This window comes from Manacus candei, unplaced genomic scaffold (assembly GCF_025592945.1).
Source record: "Manacus candei isolate 608988 ecotype Guabito, Panama unplaced genomic scaffold, ASM2559294v1 h1tg000005l, whole genome shotgun sequence".
NCBI lineage: Eukaryota > Metazoa > Chordata > Aves > Passeriformes > Pipridae > Manacus > Manacus candei.
This window is the reverse complement of record NW_026138053.1, coordinates 22,414,885-22,435,448: the sequence shown is the minus strand read 5'-3', so window position 1 is coordinate 22,435,448 and position 20,564 is coordinate 22,414,885. Positions and strand designations below refer to the sequence as shown.

The 20,564-nt window shown below is 44.6% G+C and overlaps 1 protein-coding gene across 9 annotated transcripts in view; it reads left to right on the top strand.

The window, feature by feature from the left end:
* PRRC2C (proline rich coiled-coil 2C) overlaps positions 1–18,357 on the top strand; it is a 70,887-nt gene extending 52,530 nt beyond the window's left edge. For 6 of the 9 annotated variants that reach the window (XM_051805573.1, XM_051805591.1, XM_051805618.1 and 3 more), the window contains 10 exons: positions 2,534–2,747; positions 3,578–3,781; positions 4,476–4,588; positions 5,150–5,286; positions 7,171–7,405; positions 7,843–7,965; positions 9,465–9,683; positions 11,636–11,739; positions 12,944–13,070; positions 16,472–18,357. In XM_051805573.1, the coding sequence (XP_051661533.1) occupies positions 2,534–2,747; positions 3,578–3,781; positions 4,476–4,588; positions 5,150–5,286; positions 7,171–7,405; positions 7,843–7,965; positions 9,465–9,683; positions 11,636–11,739; positions 12,944–13,070; positions 16,472–16,735 (1,740 nt within the window). In that variant the 3' untranslated portion in view covers positions 16,736–18,357. Of the gene's footprint in view, positions 1–2,533; positions 2,748–3,577; positions 3,782–4,475; positions 4,589–5,149; positions 5,287–7,170; positions 7,406–7,842; positions 7,966–9,464; positions 9,684–11,635; positions 11,740–12,943; positions 13,071–14,025; positions 14,263–16,471 lie in introns of all 9 variants that reach the window. The other 3 variants (XM_051805625.1, XM_051805583.1, XM_051805634.1) reach the window with 2 other exon arrangements.
* Positions 18,358–20,564: the final 2,207 nt, after the last annotated feature.

Here is a 20,564-nt window from a genome sequence, read left to right as displayed (position 1 = left end):
TGGAGCTCTACCTTCTGTTTACAAATGCTGAAGGCAACAAGTTTGTTTGGAAGCACACACTGAAACTGTCACCTTCAAAACAGGCCTTCTGGTCCAGGCAGAACAGAGCTGCTCTTTTGGCATCCTCTTCAGTATAATCCTTGCTTTTTTAAAAAAATACTTTTGGAGCAGGAGAGAGTAAAGCATTTCCTTTCTTCTCTTAAAAGAACATGATCTCCAGGTTCTGCCTCCATAAAGGATTAGTTCCTTGCACCTCCTCTTACGTCCATCCCTTGTCACAGAGAACTGTCTGTGAAGAGACTCAGTGGAGAACTCAGCCATAATCAGTCCCACTACTTGGCATCATTCTCCCATGGTGTAGGTATAAGGTGCTCCTATGGGAAGGCTTGTTGAGGTCTCATTTCCTTGGAGTAACTTTGCTAAAGACACCTTCACTAAGACAGACATCCTCTTAAGGGCTTGGCTGATAGGGCTGTTGGTAGGTGAGGAACTGAACAAAAGAAAGTCCAAAGCCCTCTTAAACTGAGCTGCCTGACCTTCCACGTTCTGAGGTTTCGTCTAAGATTCCTGTGTAAGCATCTGGTCTGGAATCTGACACATTTTGACTTTCTGATCACTTAGACTTTGGTGCACTGAAGGATGTGCACACTGGGATTTATCTCCAGCGAAGGTTTTGGGTACTGGACCATTATTGCAGTGGGAAGGCACCAGTGGGTCAACAATAAAGAGAAGCCTCAAGCAACCACAATCTCCTCCTTTCCCCATAACTGAGTGAGCAGTGAAATTACAGCACTAACCCCAGCCTCACTTAATTTAGAGCCTCTTACTCCTTCATGTCTGGTCTGTAGGTGGTGCTGCATAGACATTCCAAGTGTACCAGTCTCTCTTGCATCTTTTTTTTCGGCTTAAGAAGTTAGAGGTTGTTCAGAAGCTCTCTGAAAGCAAAGCTGTTAGAAAACTCAGGACTGGGTATAACAAAATGCATTGTGTAGCTTTTGCTATCAGTGGTTTCTCCAGGACATCATGAAACTCACTGAACGTTGCAGAAGCTTCTGTACCTCTGTTCACACATTCACAGGTACTTACTTTCTCTTAATGCCAATGCAATACACTTAAGCAAAATAATTTGCAGTAGGTTAGTAATAAATTTTGAAGTTTGCCTTGTCTGTAAGAATCAAAATCAGTTTGGAGGAGAATGTGTAGGAGAAACAAAGAATGATTGCTGGGGAAGATGATCTCAACAATGAAATTAGGTGACTTGCCTCTGAAGGATTCAATGTGTAACTAAGTTTTCCTCCTCACCCTTTACTCCCTTGAGGAATACAGAACTCCCATTTTCCACGTGGGTGTGTGTTGATACCTGTTACCCACTTCTTTTGATATTTCTCTGATATCTTTGTCACTTCTGAAACATCCAGACAAATAACCTCAGCCACGTTTGGGCTGTCTAGACTGTGCCTAACTCATGTAAAGCAGGGTGGGTTGACAGGAGGACTTTCAGAGAGTGCAGGTCCCAGTTAGGGGGGACTTTTTTGATCCAGGCAGTGAGGTCAGACATGTTGGTGAGTATTTGCCCCTTTATATACACCATTAAAGACACCACCTGGCCTTGAGAAACTTAAAGTGAGCAATTCCAGCCTGTGATATCCAGCTCTGCTGGCACATTTTTGGTTTCAACTGGAGACAGCTGAATATTGTACAGAAATCCCTGGACCATGTTTGAGCCTTTAAATTAGGGAGTGTAGTCTGAAACATTAATATTTCCCTTTCAGTAGTCCCTCAGAAGTGTCTTAATTTAGATTTTGTATTGTGTGTCTAATGTAGCAATAATTAGATTTTATTGGCTGCAGTAAAACCATAGTTCTTTCCGCTTTGGTTGGAACATAATTGTGTATAGAATATTTTGAGTTTCATCTCCCTTGCTGTGCAGACATAAGCTCATAATTATTATAGAAGTAGAGGAGCACGAAGCATTTTTAGCTTTAATATAAAGCAGCGTGCACAGGCTGTGCCAGCTCGTGATTGCTTCTTGAGCAGCAGTTGCTTTGGAAATCTAAACTTGACTACTGTCATGTTTACTGAAGTGTGCATTAGATATTTTTGGTGGTCACTCAAAAGCAATTGATTTACCCAGAAAGCAAGGGGCCGTTTCATTTAAATGGCTCAAGCAACTTGTAAGTAAAGGACTTGATGGAAATATTTAGAGTAATTTCTTACCTTTCTTTTGCTCACTGTGTCTTTGCTCTTCATGTCAAACAAAACCAAGCCAAGTTAGTGTGAGTGAACTCTCTTTTGAGCACTGAGTGTTAAGATGATGAACTGTGCACGTGTGCAGTTGGAACAGATGATAAGCTCCAACCTCAGGCTTGAATGCTTTTTGCATGAACAGAGTTGCACGATGACGGTGCCTATTCAGAAAGAGGCTCGCATGAAGCCCAAGTTGCCTTTAGACTGACAAGAACTGTTAAGAGGAAGACTGTTTGACTAGTTGACACTTCTTAATAAATGAGGACATTTATTTTCTTTTAAATAGATGGAGTCTGCACGCAAAGCATGGGAGAATTCCCCGAACATGGGGGAGAAGAGTTCTCCAGTGACCTCGGCAGCGTCTCCCATCGCAGGTGGCAGTGGCAGCAGCAGCAGTGGCAGCAACACTGGGCCAAGCAGTGGCACCTACAGCTCCTTCTCTAGTGCATCAATGCCTCCTATTCCTGTGGCCTCAGTTACACCCACAACTTCGCTCTCAGGTACCACATGCCGAGATCATTGTATCCTGTTGTATTGTTCCTTGTCCTTCAAGAGATTGGATTCCCTTTGGAGTTGTTAAATGCAAAGCTCACAAGTTTTACGTTAGTATAGAGTGTCAGATCTGAACAGCAGCTTCCCAAATACCTTTTAACTAACAGGGAAATACTTCACCTGTTTCACTTCAGTCAGCTGAAAATTATACTAGATGTCTCTCTGCCTAAGCTACTCATATGGACTTGAAAGAGGAGGTAAACTTCTCTTGGCTGCCACATTGGTTTCATTCTGTTTGGCTGAATGAAGGAAAGAGCGAAGTAGATTTTGGGGCACAGGATAGTTCTGATATCCAGCTAATTGCAACTTCCCTTTGTGCTCTTGCTTTTTGAGTTAAAGCCTCAAGAACTCATAATAAACCCCCTTCACGAAAGGCAGAGCAAATGTCCAGCTGCTCTTCACAAACAGTGCTGGTTGCTACCTTCGTTCTTGGCACCAAACAAAAGATGCTATAGCTGGTTAAGTCTTCATGCCTTGGAATATTAGAATATATTCCCAAATCTCAGCTGAAGCCTTTGAGGAAAAGCTTTTGTAGGTTCCTGTAGCTGAGAAGGAGATGTATTATTCCTGAGAAGGGAGTGTATTGCAGTACTTCCTATAGTGAGCTTAACAGACTTGTCTCGTGGTTTTGTCATGTTGATGGAAACAGCTGCATTGGGTTTCAGTGGTTTTTGCCAGTTGTTGCTGTGCTTGCATAGCTATCCCAAAACTTGGACCACTGAACGATGAGGCTTTGAAATATCTTTGATTGATGTGTCCCTTGCTTCTCCCCTCCAAGGAGCCGGAACATACACCACCTCTTCCCTGAGCACGAAGACTGCGAGCACCTCTGACCCTCCTAATATCTGCAAAGTGAAGCCCCAGCAGCTGCAGACAAGCAGCCTGGCTTCTGCCAGTCACTTCTCCCAGCTGAGCTGCATGCCATCCCTCATTGCCCAGCAGCAGCAAAGTCCCCAGGTCTACGTGTCCCAGTCTGCAGCAGGTAATGGTGTTTGTGCCCAAGAAGCCACGTGTCTGCTTTTTTGGAGTTCTGAAGCTGCAGAGTTGAATTTAATTCTGGTTTTCTCTGCAGTAAAGACAGAATGATGTAGAGCATTCTGTAGCAAATATTCACTAATTGTGTCTTGCTCTAAATCTGCAAGTTTCTGTCAGTAAGTACAAAGATAGTACTGTGTTAGTTCTTTGAGGAAAGTAAATTTGAGTCTCTTAATGCACCATTTTTCTGTTACAAAATTGTACATCACTATTTAAGACCAAAAGTGATTGTCTTGATTTCTTTCTTAAAATGCTACAGGAGTTTAGAATTGTGACATATTTTCTTTAAAGAAAATCCTACATTGAGTTAACCTAAATTACATGACACTATAACATGTTCTTCCCCTTCCTTCACCCGAACACCTTTTTTTGACCAGAATCTGTTGCTCATCCCCCCAAAATTGTGTGGGATTTAAGATGCCTGTGTGAGATGGATAGACTCTGAGGGAGAGTTGGAAAAGATACCAAAGCTGGTTGGACACCAGCTTTCCAGTTCTGTGTCTTCTCCCAGGCTCTCTGGTACCAGTCACGCTGGGAAGTAATGACAGTGGCTGCATGTCTAACTCTTGATGAAAACCTCTCTAGCAGGGAGATGTTTGGAATCAGGTACTAATTGTATTGCTCTTCCTGAGGTACTACAGCTCAAATCCCAGCATTTTATATGGATACAAGTCATCTGTTCAACACCCAACATGCACGTTTGGCACCACCTTCTCTGGCCCAACAGCAAGGCTTTCAACCAGGGCTCTCTCAGGTACTTGGGCATTTCTTATTCTCTGTTTTCCCCTCCCTGTCCATATTGCCTTTAAAGTTCTACTGATGATCCAATGGGAAGAGTGGGACTAAAGACTTGACAAAAAACCAGGTCATGCCTGCCCTTGTCGTTTCATTCTGGTGCATGCAGGGGGTGTTTGATCTCTGCTGTTGCTGAGAATTAAAGCATTTGTCGTGAAAGTTGAGAAAAGTTTTCACTCACAACTGTATGTGAAAGCACATATTCACAGGAGGTGTTTGTGGTCATGTTAGTGCAGGCTTGCTCAGCTTTGGTAGTACAAAATTATATGCAATCTTGTGCAGTTGTTTTGTACACAAATCTAAATGATTAATCTAGTTTCGGCTGGTTATTTGCAAGGAAAAGTGCAAAATTCAACTAGAGAGTAATTTTCTTAGTGGCAGCAATACTATCTCTGCATGCAGCCTTGGGATTTGACATTCTCTGTTTACTTTTCATAATGCTACACAAATCACACATCAAACTGTAGCTTTTCTACGTGGCTTTTGTCCTTGGATATTTAATGTTTTCTTTTTTATGCAGCCCGCTTCAGTTCAGCAGATCCCCATCCCCATCTATGCACCTCTGCAAGGACAGCACCAAGCTCAGCTGAGTTTAGGAGCAGCACCAGCTGTTTCCCAAGCCCAAGAGTTGTTCAATTCCTCCTTACAACCTTATAGGTAGGTAGCATATGCAAATTTCTTCGGGTTTTGAGTGGCAGAATTTATTGAACTTGATTCCCTGCAGACTTGTGTTCTGTGCTCCACAGCTGCCTCATCTTCCTGTCTTCTCCAAAATCTCTTCTGTTCGTCTGAGAACTCTGTATGCAGATTGTGTGTCTAGTCTGCTTGTACAGATTATGCATGATAGTTGTATCTTTAGAAATCCAGGCTAAAAAGCTGAAAACATCAGTATTTCATACTAAAAGAACAGAGAAAGTCTGTCCCTTTAATTCAGCAGTTTTCTAAGCAAACCAACACTGGAGTCATGAAACACTTTGAAATCCTAGTTTGAACTCCTTAGATGGTAAAAACTTAACTTCAGATGTGTGGAGGTAGCTGGCTATGTTTTAGAATGTTTTCTGTTTGCTACAAAAGATAATAGTAAGACCAATTGGCATTGGTAGCCAGACAAACTTCCACTGTAAGCCTTTCCAAAGCTTCCTTGCACTTCCTATCAAAACTGACTCACAGCGGTATAATTCTGACCAGTGCTGTTGGTTTCACTTTGAGGAAGTTTCTTTGGAAGTTTAATTGGAGGGTTTTGCCTGGGCTGTAGAAAAACCTGCTTGTTGCAATGTAGAAGACTGAAGCCACAGAAAGTTTAATTAACTACATTTGTATCCTGACTTTGTGCTTGGCTGGCTTTGTGGGACCAAGTATTGCTTGTCCTGCCACAGCTGACAAAAGCTGTTGCAAACAGTTGGCTAACTGCAGAAACACAATCAGTTTGGCATGTGCTCCAGATTAAATAAATGCTTCTGGCAGTGGAGGATAAGCTTTGAGAGGTACAAGTTGCTGGTTGAAAAAAAAATGCAACCAAAAGTGAAAAATGAACAACAACAAAAAAAAAAAAACTAGTAAAAAATTTTGTCTGCGTTGAAGAAAATCCTCTGCATACAATGTGGAAAAGTTTCTCCAGTGCTCAGAGTAGGACTGTAAGAGTGTTTTGCAGTTAAGGAAAGGTACAAAACAAAGCCAGTCCAGGTGGTGTAACCCAGGTGTTGTGTCAGACCTGCACACGGCCACCACAGCAGTCGATCAATGGGTCCAGTGCTGTGCTCACACATATCCACCATATGATGAACTAAAAAATGTTTGTACATAGAAACACTCTCCTCTGAGCTCCAGAGCTTTGAGAGGGGCATTTGGTTAAAAAAATCTTAATTCTTCAGTCTCAAGGTGGCTCTTAATGGAAATGTTTGGATAGGTGTTTCAGATGGACTTAAGGCAACCTGTCTGTGGTGCTTTGCTGTACTGGCTTTGGTCTTTGTTACTTAACCAAACTGCAGCTTCCCCATGCTGATGACAAAGGCATTGGATATCTGGCTAAAATTAAAGGCTGTGTGTGGTCTCTTTTGAAACTAGAACATTCATTTGGAAGCTACAGTTGTCAGTATCCAGTGATTTAACCTATAAGTATTGAAAGTTGGACTGTGGAGTCAAGAGAACAAAGCAGTTTATTTATGACTAAGTGGAGCTGTTCACATGTGCTTCCCTGCCATCCTACCTTATAGCACATGAACTAAGAACTGACAGCTTCTGTATTTTACAGTTAAGTTATCCAAGAACTGTTTCACCATGCACATGCAAATAGATAAATGTAATTTAAGATTTTTAGTAAAAAGCCTAATCCTTTCTTTTCCTGGTGCCTTTAGTAGCATCTGTTATATTGTGTACAGGGTAAACAGAAAAAAAAAACCTTCCTTTCTCACATGAAAATGTGTTCAGTAGAGCTAAGCATTCTATTTCTATTTAAAGAATATAAGCTGTGCTCCTAATTTTTGGTGGCTCGTTGTTGAGCTCTGTCAGCATTTTTATGTATGGTGCTTCAATCCCTTGCAGATCTCAGCAAGCTTTTATGCAGAGTGGTTTGTCTCAGCCGTCGCCAGTGGTTCTGTCTGGTACAGCCTTACACAACTTCCCAGCAGTCCAGCACCAGGAGCTTGCTAAGGCACAGTCCAGCCTGGCATTCCAACAGACTTCGAACACACAGCCTATCCCCATCTTATATGAGCATCAGCTTGGTCAGGCTTCAGGACTGGGAGGCTCTCAGCTCATTGATACACACATTCTGCAGGTAGGAAATGCTCCAAATGAAAAACTTCTGCAGTGGTTTGATACAGGACATCAAGTCTTGCTCAGCTCGGGATAAGCCCACCTGTGTGGTAACAGTCAAAGTGACAGGAAGATTAAGACACTTGGAAGAGAATGTTCTTTTAATTTCATTAAGGTACATTAGCATAATCTCTGAATTGAGGCTTGTTCCCCAAATTACAGGGCTCCTCACACTTCTGTGGTTAATTAGAGCTTCAGGTTGAATTTCTGTTATGGTTGATGATAAAGGCTGTTGTACCACCTGCAAATGAGAGCTTTGTCACAAACTGAAACCCTCAGGTTGTCAGCTCCCCGTGCTGTGGTTTCTGCTGCACTGGTTGATGTCCAGAGGGATGTCCCACACTGCCTTGGAACTCTCCTGAATGCTCTTAAGGTAATGGTGTCTCTTGCTGTCCCTAGGCCAGAGCTACGCTCACTCAGGCTTCAAATCTCTACTCTGGGCAAGTTCAACAGCCTGGCCAGAGCAATTTCTACAACACTGCACAGTCTCCCAGTGCTCTCCAGCAGGTAAACTATGGCATGGTAAATTCCCTAAATTGTATTCTTCTTAAAAGCATGTCGTGTTGATGGTGTCTGTGGGGTGGGGGTAGAGGTGGGGGCTCAGAATTTTTAATTCTTCCAAAATGCAAGAATTTCAAGTTAATAGCAAAGGAGAACTACAGCAGCAGCCCTGAACCAGCTAGTTGCTGATAAGTTATATGGTCCACAGTTCATGTTGATCATTTGTCCCTGGCATCCTTCTCTTAAATAGTTCATTTTCCAGTGATGGACGAAGGTTTAATTGGCACAGTGGTGTTGCTAATTGATTGAGGCACATGCTGCTTTTATGGGGGGAAGGTATCAGGGATGGTGTAAGGAAACTCCAGGTGCTTTGTGCAACCTAATGGTTGACCACCAGATCTCACTGAGATGAAACCCAGTGATAACAAATGTGTAGAAAATAACTGAGAAGTCAGCAAATAGGTGATGATACAGGGAAACAAGACAGCCAAGGCAGTAACCAGCAATCTGTATCAGGAGGTTTGTAAAACACCTCCAGTGATTTTAAGGCTTTTTAATTCTTTTGTGAAAGAACTGTTTATTAGCTGTGTGCAAGCATTGTCATATTCACAGGATGCTGTCTAGAGGTTTCTGTCTTCTGGTTCAGTTTTTTTTATTTAAGTGACCTTAAAAAAAAAAAACAAACTTCTGATGGACTGATTTATTATAGTAGCCTACCTCATACACATGAAAAGTTGCCAAGACAAGAAATGTAGAAGAGTCATGAAAAAATTGGATCTCATCTATTGGAAATCTAGCATGAAATTTTAAGGACCTTTTAGAAGGGTTAGTGATTATGTGTTCAGTCCTGGCTGTCTCTATACTTTTAATCTGTTATCCTGCAGAGCAGAATCCTAGTAAGCCTTTTTTCTAGTCACACTCAGAATATAATTTTGCAGGTTGTGGATTGTCAGAGTAGGACGTGCAGTGACTTCTGCCAGTCAGGTCACTGCTGTGGTATTTTCACATTTACCACTCTGTGGTGTTTTCAGCCCACAGCACTCTCTGTAAGTGCAAGCAAGGGACAGGCTGCGGTTTGTTGGGGTTGTTTTTAACTTCAGACTGCTGGTTGTTGGAACTCCTGGAAAGTTAAATCTAGTTTCCATCCCAAACAGTGTCCTTTGATGACTAAAATTGTCTAAGTAAACAACTAAGCCAATTCAGTCCCCTCCCCAGCTCGCTATTTTGTTCTGCTTTTGTTTGAGTTAAATTTACTTCTTCATACAGTGAAATCATGTTGAAGGATGTTGACACTGGAGATGTCATGCAGCTTTGTTTCTGAAAAGCAAAGACCCAAATGCCATTAGAATTGATTATAAAGGCAGACTGAACAATAAATTAACTTGTTTGCTTGCAGCCCTCTGGGTAAATGTATGAACTCATTAAGCCATTTGCCTTGAATAAAGCTGAAGTTGTAGAGCTACTAATGAAAATTAAATAATGACCTTTGTGTTACTGGTGATTCTGCACTTTCTTTCCAGGTGACAGTACCTCTGCCAGGATCCCAGATTTCTTTGCCCAACTTTGGATCCACAGCACAGCCACTGATTGCCCTGCCCCAGTCTTTACAGCCACCACTACAGCACACACCACCACAAGCCCAGGCTCAGAATCTGAGCAGGCCTGCACAAGTAACCCAGCCTTTTCGAGGACTGATCCCAGCAGGAACTCAGCACAGCATGATTGCTGCCACTGGAAAGGTAACAGCACTGCTACATCTGCAGGACTGAAATTATTGGGAAGCACAGCCATGTGTTGGGTTATACAACCAGCATGTTGACTTACACCTAAAAATCTGCCTCAGCTCTAAAAGGTAGGGAGGGGAAAACAGGAAAGGCAGTCAGTGTTAGTGCCTGAGTGACTGGGTCTCTGTTTTGTGAAGGTTTAGCTAGGGGTCTGTAGCTACTGGTCCATTTGCACTGTAGGAGTACCTGGTTTGATGGTGACTTTGTGGACCACTAGGGCATTTCATGTAGAAGCCATGTAGAAAATGGTACTGAACCATTGTTAGAACAGCTGGCAAACAACTGTCAGGGCTGGTGTCTGATTCTGGTCATGCTTGTGTTTGTTGCTTTGTTTCTGGACTCACACCAGAGCAAGTTGTGTGGGTTCAAGAGCTTCCAGTGCAATAGAGTGGAGTTTTAGGGGCTTCAGTGGACTCGGATCAGCTCTGACCTTAAACTGGAATTAAACTCAGCAAGCTGCATATTAAGAATGTAACATTTTATGCAAGGCAGAACCTCTGATGTGTAATTAAAAAAGAAAGCTGATCTGCCAGCCGAGGAAAACTCCCTGAGTGACTGCTCCAGTAAGGAAATAACACTGAAATAGTGTAAGAAACTTGAATATCTAGAGGGGAATTCTCTCCTTTATCTGAAGCTGCTAAGGTAGTTGCCAATGAGTACATGCATGAAGCTGGCTTGCAATCACAAGGTCTCTTGTCTTAGATGGAATCCCAGATTTACAGGCACCTGGGATTTTTGGATAGTGTGCAGCACAAGACAGCTGGAGTAAACTTACAGGTGAAACAGTGGCTGATAACACTGGACATGAACTCAGCTAAGGTTTGTGTCAGGTACAGCAAGGTCTTTCCCCACCTCAGGGAGTAATCTGCCTCTGGAGCTGCACCTGAAATCCCTACAGCCTGTGGCCTAGATTTTAGGGTGCTTTGGAGTATAAAATGACCCCGCTGTTCCAGAGAATTACAGCTGTGATAAGAAAAATCTCTCTCGAGCGTTTATTCCATGTCTTGGGCAGTGATGGCACCCAGAGTTCGAGACCACCCAGATGAAGTGTTCAGCCTGTCACCCCCAGAGTGTATGTGATGATTTTGGCACCGGGCACTTTTCCAGCTTGATGGGATTTGGCCAAATCTTTCCACCTTTATAGTTGTTATGAGCCCACCTTGCAAGCAGCATGTTTCCTGCCACAGTTGTCATTGGAAAATGATCACTCATTTCAGCAAAAAATGAGGATGCAGTGGGTTGGTGTCCTTAGATGACTCTCCAGCCCTGCTCTAAGGATTCCATCAAGTTCCTGTTAGAGAAAGCTTAAAACAGCCTCTCGTTTTTAACTGATTTATTGTTGCTGTTATGCTTCATGGCCCTGTGTGGAAATACACTGTTGCAGAGACTTAATTTATTCTGTTCAGTGTATCTGCAATATAGCATGCAAGATTGATTGCTCCAGTTAGTCTTTTTTCCTTGAATGACAGCTCCATTTTGCTGTGCTTTAAGGTTTTTTTTTATAAAACTGTACTATTTTATGTCATTTTTCTTTTCAGCATTTTTTGGGATTATTTCTAAATATTTTCATGTGGTACCTGAGATGGGAATCTCAGATAATGAGATTTGTACTTCAAAACATATCTTTTTTTTAATTTTAGGGCCAAATAGATGAAATTACTCTCAAATCCCCTTTCCTTGTGCAGGAGGATCAAGTTAGAAAGCCACTACCAAGTGCCAGATAGTGCAGGAAAATTGTACAGAGAGGTGCTTTTGGTGCTGGGCTTATCCTAATTATAAGAGTCCATTCTCCAGTGAGGCTTTCATCTCCACTTAAATTACCTGTTTTCATTGAGGTAAGCTAACAGCTGCTTAGCACATCTAATTTTTTTAATTAGAATTAACATGTCAGTTGCTGTGTTTTTCAGATATCAGAAATGGACCTGAAGGCCTTTGGAGGTGGCATTGATGTTAAACCTGGAACACCCCCAGTTACTGGCAGAAGTACTACTCCAACCTCCAGTCCCTTCCGGTAAATCTGCCTTAAGCTCAGAATTCCTTGAAATCAGAGCTAGAAAATGTACCTAGTCATGCATGAGCAGCCAGTTCTGAAAGGTATGAGGTGAGGGGCCACTGATGTAAAATACAGTGCTTAAATCTTAGCTTACAAGCAGCATTCCAGTAGATCATCACATCTGTTGTAGTTAAACACAAGTACATAGCTCTGAAGTAAAATGGGAAAAATACTTTTTGATTAAATGAAACTAAACACATCATGTGAAATGACCTGGGATTGTACCAGTAGGGCACTGAAGTGGCAGGGAAGAGGTACTTTGGGATAAACTCTGTGACAGTTTATCTTAATTGTGGTGTTCTAAGTAAAATCACTTAAAGGCTTAGACAGCAGTTGTGGCAGCAGTTCTGCTTAAAGGGGTAGAGGTTGTTGCAAGATCCACAAGCTTCTCACCAGTGAAATTAGTAAACTGGGCAGCCTCCTTCAAGTTCACACAGTGCTGGTGTGTGTGGAGCTTAGCTGGAGGCCCTGCCACTGGTGCCCTGCTGCTCCTTTCACCTTGAGTGACTGTATCACCCACAGTCTGTGTGAGAGCTCTGCAAGTCAAGCCCTGTTTCCTAAAGCAGGCTCTTCGGTCTTTGTTTTCTCTGAGGGTTGTTTGCTGCCCTGCCCCCAGATAATCTTTCAAGCTTCATGTAATTCATGGGGATTCAACACCTTGAAAGTTTTAATGGAGGGTCACGTTCTTGGCTAAGTAAAACAGGGGGAGTACAAGAACAAATTCTTGAAATTTGTTCAAGTGCATTTTGGAAGGTTTGACAACAGGTCAGAGTTGAAGCAGCTGCAAATGTTCACTGCCTGTTGTGACAAGCTCTGAACTTGCCACAATAGAGCAAACAGTGTGAGGGGGCAGGACTGGGCAGGGATGGGAAGGAGAACACACTTCTTACATTAGTATTTGTGTCGTGAATACTTTAAGGAAAGGTCTCTTTCACACAGACATACCCTGGAATCTTTCCATATCCTAAATATTTCTGATTATGGTTTCTCCTTGTATTCTAAAGTTCTGAGTTTGTTTGCATATAGACGAAGCTTCACACCGGCTTCTCAAAGAGATTTATTTTTTTTACCCCTCCAATGCTAAATTTCTAGTTGTAACTAAAGGCAGAAACATCCTCTGAATGAAAGCAGTGTGATTTTTAACTGGAGTTCTTTCCCTTAGGGCCAGTTCTACAAGTCCTAACAATCAGTCCAATAAAATGAACAGCATTGTCTACCAGAAGCAGTTCCAGTCAGCAGCTGCTGCTGTAAGAATGACACAGCCATTTCCTGCACAGTTTGCACCCCAGGTAGGTGATTGGTGGCTTCCTACAAACAGATTTTTTTTCTCTTTATGACCTGGTGACTACCTTGACTGTGTCTCCTCAGGCTTTATCATGGGGAGATACAAAATGGCATCCTTAAAATGAAATGGCGTAAGAAAGCTGATTTCAAAGCAAAAAAGTACCTCTCTGATCTTGCTAACTAGTAGTGCTGATTTTGTGGTGTTGTGCCCACTCAGGAATGTAATACAAGTTGTGAATGATGTAGAACAGACAGTGTTCTGGCTTCCCCAGGCAGCTGTAATGCACCTCGTCCTGCAAAAACGGGTCACTTGGTTGGGGAAGGGGAGGAGCTTTGTGTCTCGGAAGGGTCCCAGTGCATATTTTAAATGTTCAAAGACAAAGCAGATTTGCAGCTCTGAAGTACTGAAGGAGCAGTTCAGGTTGGAAAAGATCTCTGAGGTCAAATAGTCCATACAAGGCAGGGCTGATGGCAAAGGGTTTGATTTGCTTTGGCATTCCAGGGAGCATAGCTTACAAGGGTGGTGCATCCCTGTTACAGGTGTCTCTAACCAGGCTGCTAGGGAAATGTAGCCTCTCTAAAAATGTAGGATATTTCTGTCTTTTAGCATTTGGAGTGTTGGACTGCAGGACTTGTGGATTTGATTTCTGGATTGCCACTAGCAGAAACGACATCACCTTTCCGGGGCTGCCTTTCTCTAGTGGCTCCTCCACTGCCTTTTGAGGGTTTTCTCCCTTTTACATGCTGGGTTGAAGTTGTTGGTGCTGCTTTCAGCCACAGCAGCACTGCAGGGCTGACTTTTTCTTGGAGTTCAGGCATGGCTTTTTCTAGCAAAAAAACCTGTTTTCTTGACATAGCAGAGTAGCAGCTTTTCCCCCTTTAAGATAATGCCAACGTGCAATCTAGTTGGCGATTTTCTAATTGAGAACTGTCTCTTCTTGTTGTTTTTCCCCCACTTAGATCCTCTCTCAGCCTAACCTGCTCCCTCCATTGATAAGAGCCCCATTTACTAACACCTTCCCAGCGCCTGTTCAGAGGCTGCCAGTAGCACTGCATAGTCAGATGCCGTCTCAGATGACCACAGGCCTTATGAGCCACCCTCAGTTACCACGTGTGGCCAGAGGTCCTTGTGGATCAGTACCTGGAGCCAGAGGCAGTCAGGCCCAGGCTGCGCTGAAGGCTGAACGAGACATGAAGGTTAGTATGTGAACAGCAGAGCTGCTGCTGCCACCAGTTCAGTCTGACAGCTCTAGGGCAGGGATGTGTCTGCGAATCAGGGCTTCAGGAAAAGGCCTCTGGACCCAAAGCTGGTAGCTGGGCTTTTAACAACTGAAAACAGACCTTCTCTAAGCCCTGTTGTTTTTTTAACAAGAATTTTAAAATATTTGTAGGGAGCTTCCTTGCTCAGGTGGTCCTGTGGTCAGCAGCTGTAGAGCTGCCACTGCTGTCCAAGGCAAAGTGACAACGAGGTGTCAAGAGCCTGGATTTTTATTGAATGAGCGATAAAGCTTCATGCCTGGCTGTTACCTCTCATTTCACACCCCAGCTCTGAGCAGCACTGTGGACCCTCCTGTTCCAGCCAGCCTTGCTCCTTGAGGACTCTGAAGAGTCATTTCCCAGTGGTTTGAAATGCCTGTGGTTAATTCTCTGTGGAAGAATGCAGTACATGGTGCACTGCACAGAACAGGGGGCTGCATTTCAGTAGCAGGGGATGAAAGTCATCGAACTTGTTACAGCACTTTGGGACCCTTCAGGTCGAGGCAAACTCTTCTTCCCACGGCAGGACTGCAGTGTGGGATGTCTGTAGGGGCACCATTGGACACTCAGCGTATTTGCTGCAGAGTGAGTTGCTTGAATGGATGGTACTTAGGAGCTCCTTCATCTACTGCCATTCAATGTAACACATGCACTGTTGTATAAAAGCAAGAGAATGTGGTGGCCCTGGTTTTGCATGGCTGTAGGAGAATTTGTTACCCCTTAAATTGTAGGTAGTTGGTCCATTTAGTTTCTACCACCAATTCATGCAAAGACTTACCAGGTGATGCTTCGTGTATTGTCCTGACTCTGTATTGTGCATTGAATCTGGCCAGTCATAGCAAATACTAATACACAGTTCTGGTTTCCTGAACCTCCCTGCAAACACTGTGGAAAGGAATGAGAGTTACTCTGTCACACTTGGTTACTTGGGATCAAGTCATCCAGCCTTAACCTCGGGGGATGGCTGAAATCTGGGCTAAAGATTTCAGGTGTCCGCCTGGCTCCAGTAAAATCAGGCTGTTGCTGCAGTCTTGCACACCAGAGTTCACAGGTTTGTTTTCTGTTCTGTTGCTGCTTGAGTTACTTGGAGCAACTACACAGTGTGAGAGCCAAGGCCTCTTGTTCCAGGCATTTGCTGTTTTGTCCCCCACCCCTGTTGTTGTGTCTGTGTTTCCCAGCTCCATTTTCTGAGAAAAAACAAACAAACAAAAAAACCAAACATAAAATACTTGGAGAGGTACATGGCTTAGTGCCTGTATTGCAGTTGGGGCTCCTTCTGTTAAGATACACCCTTTTAATTTAAGAAAAAGATTTTTGACTGCATTGGGCTTAATTGTGCAGTTTCCAAAAGATTGAACTCTAATGGAACTCCTGCTTTGCCCGAGTGTGGGCAGGAAAGCCAAGTGCTTGGTGTGAAGTGTCTGGTCTGCACAGTGGAACTGGAACATGTCGCAGGGCAGGGTTACTGGTAGGATTCAGAGGAGGGATTTGAAGGAAGCCAGGCAGTAGTTTGTGCTGCCTGGGACAAGTGCTTGCTTGGAGTGGGAAAAGATAAGGCTGCAGCTTACATATAGCACAATCTTGAATCTGGTTCACTTGCATCCCCATTGCAGGTTCTGAAGTCTGTGTTCAGAGCCACAGGGGGGGAAATCTGTGTGCTCAGAGTAGGCTGTGGTGCTGTGAGAGCCCCTACACTCGAGGTGCAGCGCACACGGCAGGAGCAGGGACAGCTGGAGTGCCCTGGGTGCCCACGGGAGTGTCCTGCACACACCCTCTGGCCACGTCTGACCTGTGCTGAGGGGGGAGCTGCAGTTTGAGCCTGCTGTCAGCAGTGTTTATACTTCTAAAGCTCTGCAACAGTAGTGGCATAAAAAGATGTTAGATAATGCTTCAGACTGTTGTCCTTGATCCTCTTTTCCTGGGGGCAGGATTAGGAAGAGGAAGGGAAGCCTAGGCATGAAGTTAAGCTACTGCTGAGGAGCCAAGCACCCATGGTGACATCTGGAAAGCAACTGGATGGACACTGCCTTTCTAGGAAAGTCTGGCCACTGCGGTCAGTCCTTTCCCCTTTGTTTAGGAAATACTTTTGTGAAGTCACTCTTATTCCAATGCCCTCTCTTCAGTAAACTTATTTTCTCCCTCTCTTAAGGCAAAGCAGAGAGCAGAGGTACTTCAGTCCACCCAGAGATTCTTTTCTGAGCAGCAGCAGCAGCAGAGCAAACCCATAGGAGGCAAAGCCCAGAAAGTGGAGGAGAATGGAAGCAAACCCCCCGAGGCAATTGCTGATTCCTCAGGAGTCTGCCAGGACAAAACGGAGGAGAAGCCCGCGCCTGCACCCGCTGCCACACCGAAACCTGTCAGAACTGGACCAATCAAACCTCAGGCAATCAAAACCGAGGAAACTAAATCTTAGAGGCTGTGTTCCCGTGGAGGGGGGCAGAGGGGAGGGTGGGCGAGGTGTCAGCAGCATGAGTTTGTGGCCTGAAGGCCGAGGCAGCAGCCTGCTCTCCCTGCGGGGCTCCGAGCAGCCTGAAGGGGCACAGGAGCCATCAGCAGTTACAGGTGCAAACTGCTGGGTGTCCAGCTGAGCTCCTGGGCTCTGGGGGTTTGTGTCTCCTCTGACAGCATGAAGGCTGCTCTCAGTGTGTGCACGTTCCACACGTGTGCACGTGTTTTGGCTTACACACCTTCTGCTTCCCACGGTGAGAAACATGGAGAAGTGGCAATGGCAGGGAAGAAGGTGGTGGGGAGGCATGTTCCTGGCTGACACGATGACTTCTCTTATTTTCTTCAGGCTCTGATCTTCAGCTGCTATTTATCTTTTTATAAACCCATGAGTATGACAACATGCAGTTCTGAAGATGGTGCTGGGCCAAGTAATGTGTGTTAAGTTTTTAGTGACTTAAGAAGCTTCTATCTTGTAACAAACAGAGGGATCCATAGCTGGCAAAATTGCCTTTGCCACGCGAGGTCTAACCTAACGTGACACAGTGATGCTGGCGGTGTTGGATTTCCCTCTGGAGGCAGTGCTTTGCTGGCTGCTGCTGCTTGGATGACAATACTCTGCATTTAGATCACCACATGAAAACGCTACTTGGCCACCTGTGTCCTCTCCACCCGCTGCCCCCTCAGTGGCTCTCTCCCCTGGAGTTGAAAGGTTCGTTGCATCAATAGTCAGGTTTGTTCCGTTCACCCCTGTCCAGGTGTCTTTATATGATGCGAGTGGTCTCTAAACGGTTCCAGTTTCTGTCTGTGATACAGCAACGAGCACTTAAACTGTGCCACGAGAACTACAGAAACCTTACTGATTAATGAGAGTTTATCTCAAAGGTGCATTTTCATATCAGAGCTGAGTCGCACCACCTCCTTGCCCACAGTGTGCTGGAAAGTAGAATCAAGTCAAATAAATGCCTTTTTAATTGTATCCTCTAGTATTCTAGCTGTAGGACAGTACTGTATGATACTTCTGTGAATGTAAGATATCCTGTACCTGCTTATGATATGTAGTAGTGACTGTGCTATACTGGAGCTGTTTTTAATAATGTTATTCTAGAGGTTTTTTTTCCAGACAATGATTGAAAAAGCTAATAAAAAGCACCAGGTACCACATCAGTAGCAGAATTTGCTGGTTTTTCTTGGATTTTTTTTCTTTTCTTTTTTTTTTTTTTTTTTTTTACATTTTTTGGAAGGAAGAGTTGAAAGTCTAATGTGTATAATTTTGTTCAAATGACTGCAGAAGCTGGAAAGGCTGTTGCTGCTATTGATGCCTAGTGAATCGCTATTGGTTATCTTTTTATATAAATATATATATAATTTGAATTTTTGGAAACTCTAGCTGTGATGTCAACTTTGGAAAAAAGTATCCCACTTGTAGTGTGAGTTGGCATTGTACAGAAATTAACAGCCATATTGGTCTAGAAATGTTAAACTTAATTTTTTTTCCATTTGTACAGGGGTAACGCACTGTATGAAATATGTACGGTCTTATTTACATGGGTTTGATTACAGAAACTAATAAAGTATTCTCTAAATAAAGCCCCCGGGTGATCTGGTGATTGGTGCAGCGCTGCAGGACGCGATGGGAGCGGTGCCAAGGGAAAGCAGGCTGCTGAGGAAAACACTGCAACAGCTCATTGCTGTACCCCCAGCACTGTCACGCTCCCTCTGCAGTGAAGGTCTCCCAGGATGTGGCTTCCATCTCTCCCTGGAAGGAGCCTGATGGGTGTGGTTGCCACATGTTCCATCGACAGCCCCTGGGAGCTGCCTGGCGCTGGTGGTTCCCCAGGGAGGAGCCGCTTGGCAGAGGAGACTGGGATGTCCCCAGCTGGTGAGTGACAACACCCTGGCAGCACCAGGGGTAAAGGCAAGAGGTTTCCTGCCAGAGAGAGCCTTGGCCTGAGCCTTCCCAGCCCTGGGATGTGGGGTTCAGGAGAGGCAGGACACTGTCAGCTGCCACCAGGGGAAACTTGCTTCCCAACCTTCTCATGTTTGGTGTCCGAGAAGTAATTCCTGCCTTGGGAGAAGGTGCTGGTTGGCAAAGCCAGGCAGGGGTGTTAGGGGGCTGTTGGGCAGGTTGACCTTTGGTCAGGGGTGTTGCTGCCCGGCCCCGCAGTGGGTCAGGAAGCAGCAGACTGGGGCCACCAGGAGAGCTGGAGCCCTGCCCAGGTTGCTGCTGTTTGGGGGTAGAACTGCAGCAATATGGAGCAAATAAAAGATTCTGTGATCCACAAACAAGCAGTGGGCAGGGAGTAACCTCCAAGCAGGTAACACTGCGGGTAAATCACCTTTTTCATAAGGATACCTCTGAGCACAACTGCAGTAAACACTCGGGAAAAGGAGGAGGTGGGGAACTGAGTGAATGTAGACACTGATTTGATCTATAAATGTGCTATAAAGTTAATTGAGCTCTGCTGATGTTTCCCTGGTTTGAGGATGTCTTCTGCCTGTTTCACCCCAAAAATGGGAACTCATTCACCAGAGTATTCTATTTTTAAGGAAATGCTGTTAAAAGGATTAATGTTAAATTCTGTGGTAATAAAGGAAGTAAAATTCTGTGGTAACTAGGAAGTCAGACAAATTTTCCACAGCTGGCTTTGGGAATGTACCAGGCTTTGGGCTGTTTCTTGCACAGAACTGAATGAGGGTAATATTTCTGCAGAAACTTAATTAAAAGCAAATTCTTGGGCATTTTTGCCTCCAAATAACCCAGTTTTGTTGTGTGTCTCTCCAAAACCCCAAACCACCCTGGCTGCCTTTGAGGCCAGGTGGAGCTTTCAGTCACTGACCCCAGTTCATCGAATATTTTTATGACATTTAATCAGATAACTTGCCCCTGGCTGTTTATGCTGGAGTAGCTCTTGCTTTTTTAATTTGTGTGGGATTTGGTGTGTAATCTCTTTTCTAGGACTCTGGTCATCAGAAAGAATTGTGCTGAACCTCCCAGAAATTAGGGAACTATTTTGTTGGGGTAATTAAATTTTTTTTCCCTTTAATAATGTTCAGGCTGTGAAAAGACTGTAACTTTTCTCAAGGGCAGGAGCAGAAGGGGGTTAAGTGTGACTGGGCCCAGATCCAGCAACCCCCCTGGGCTCAGGCTGGCTTCTTGCTGGGATGCAGGAGGGGAGGGCTTGTTTTCCCAAAGCCTGTTAAGTAAAGCCGTGTATTCAGCACTGTTCAGCTCCAGCCCAGCTTTCTGGAAATCCTGTGTACACTGGCTTGTCTTCATTTATTTTCGTAGTCAATTAAGAGATGGACTTCCCAGCCTGAAAAGGCCCCGGGGCGGGGCGGGGCGGGCCGGGCCGGGGCTGTCTGCCCTCGGTGTCTGGGCTCAGCGAGGTGCTGCTGCTCCCCGGGGCTCTGCACAAACCCTGCCTTTCATCCCGGGGCTCAGCTCACGCCCCCAGGGAGCTGCGGGGTGAAGGGAGGCTCCAGCCTCGCCTCCCATCCTGTTCTGGGACAGAAATGCCTTTCTCCCATCCTCACTGCCTGGCTGTCTGTGCACTGGGTGGGCAGGTCTCAGCTGGGGTGGCTCAGCACTGTGTCAGCAGGGTCTGGCTGCTGCTGCCTCGCTCTTCCTGGATCCAGAGGGTCCCTGACAGCCCCTGCCTGCTCCCCAGCTTTACTGCCCCAGATCTTGCCCTGCCCACCTCTGGCTCACCAAACCCCTTATGCATAGAGTGAGTCTCACTTTTTACAGCCATCACATATTTTTTCCAAAATAAAGCGTGGGAATGATACAAAAG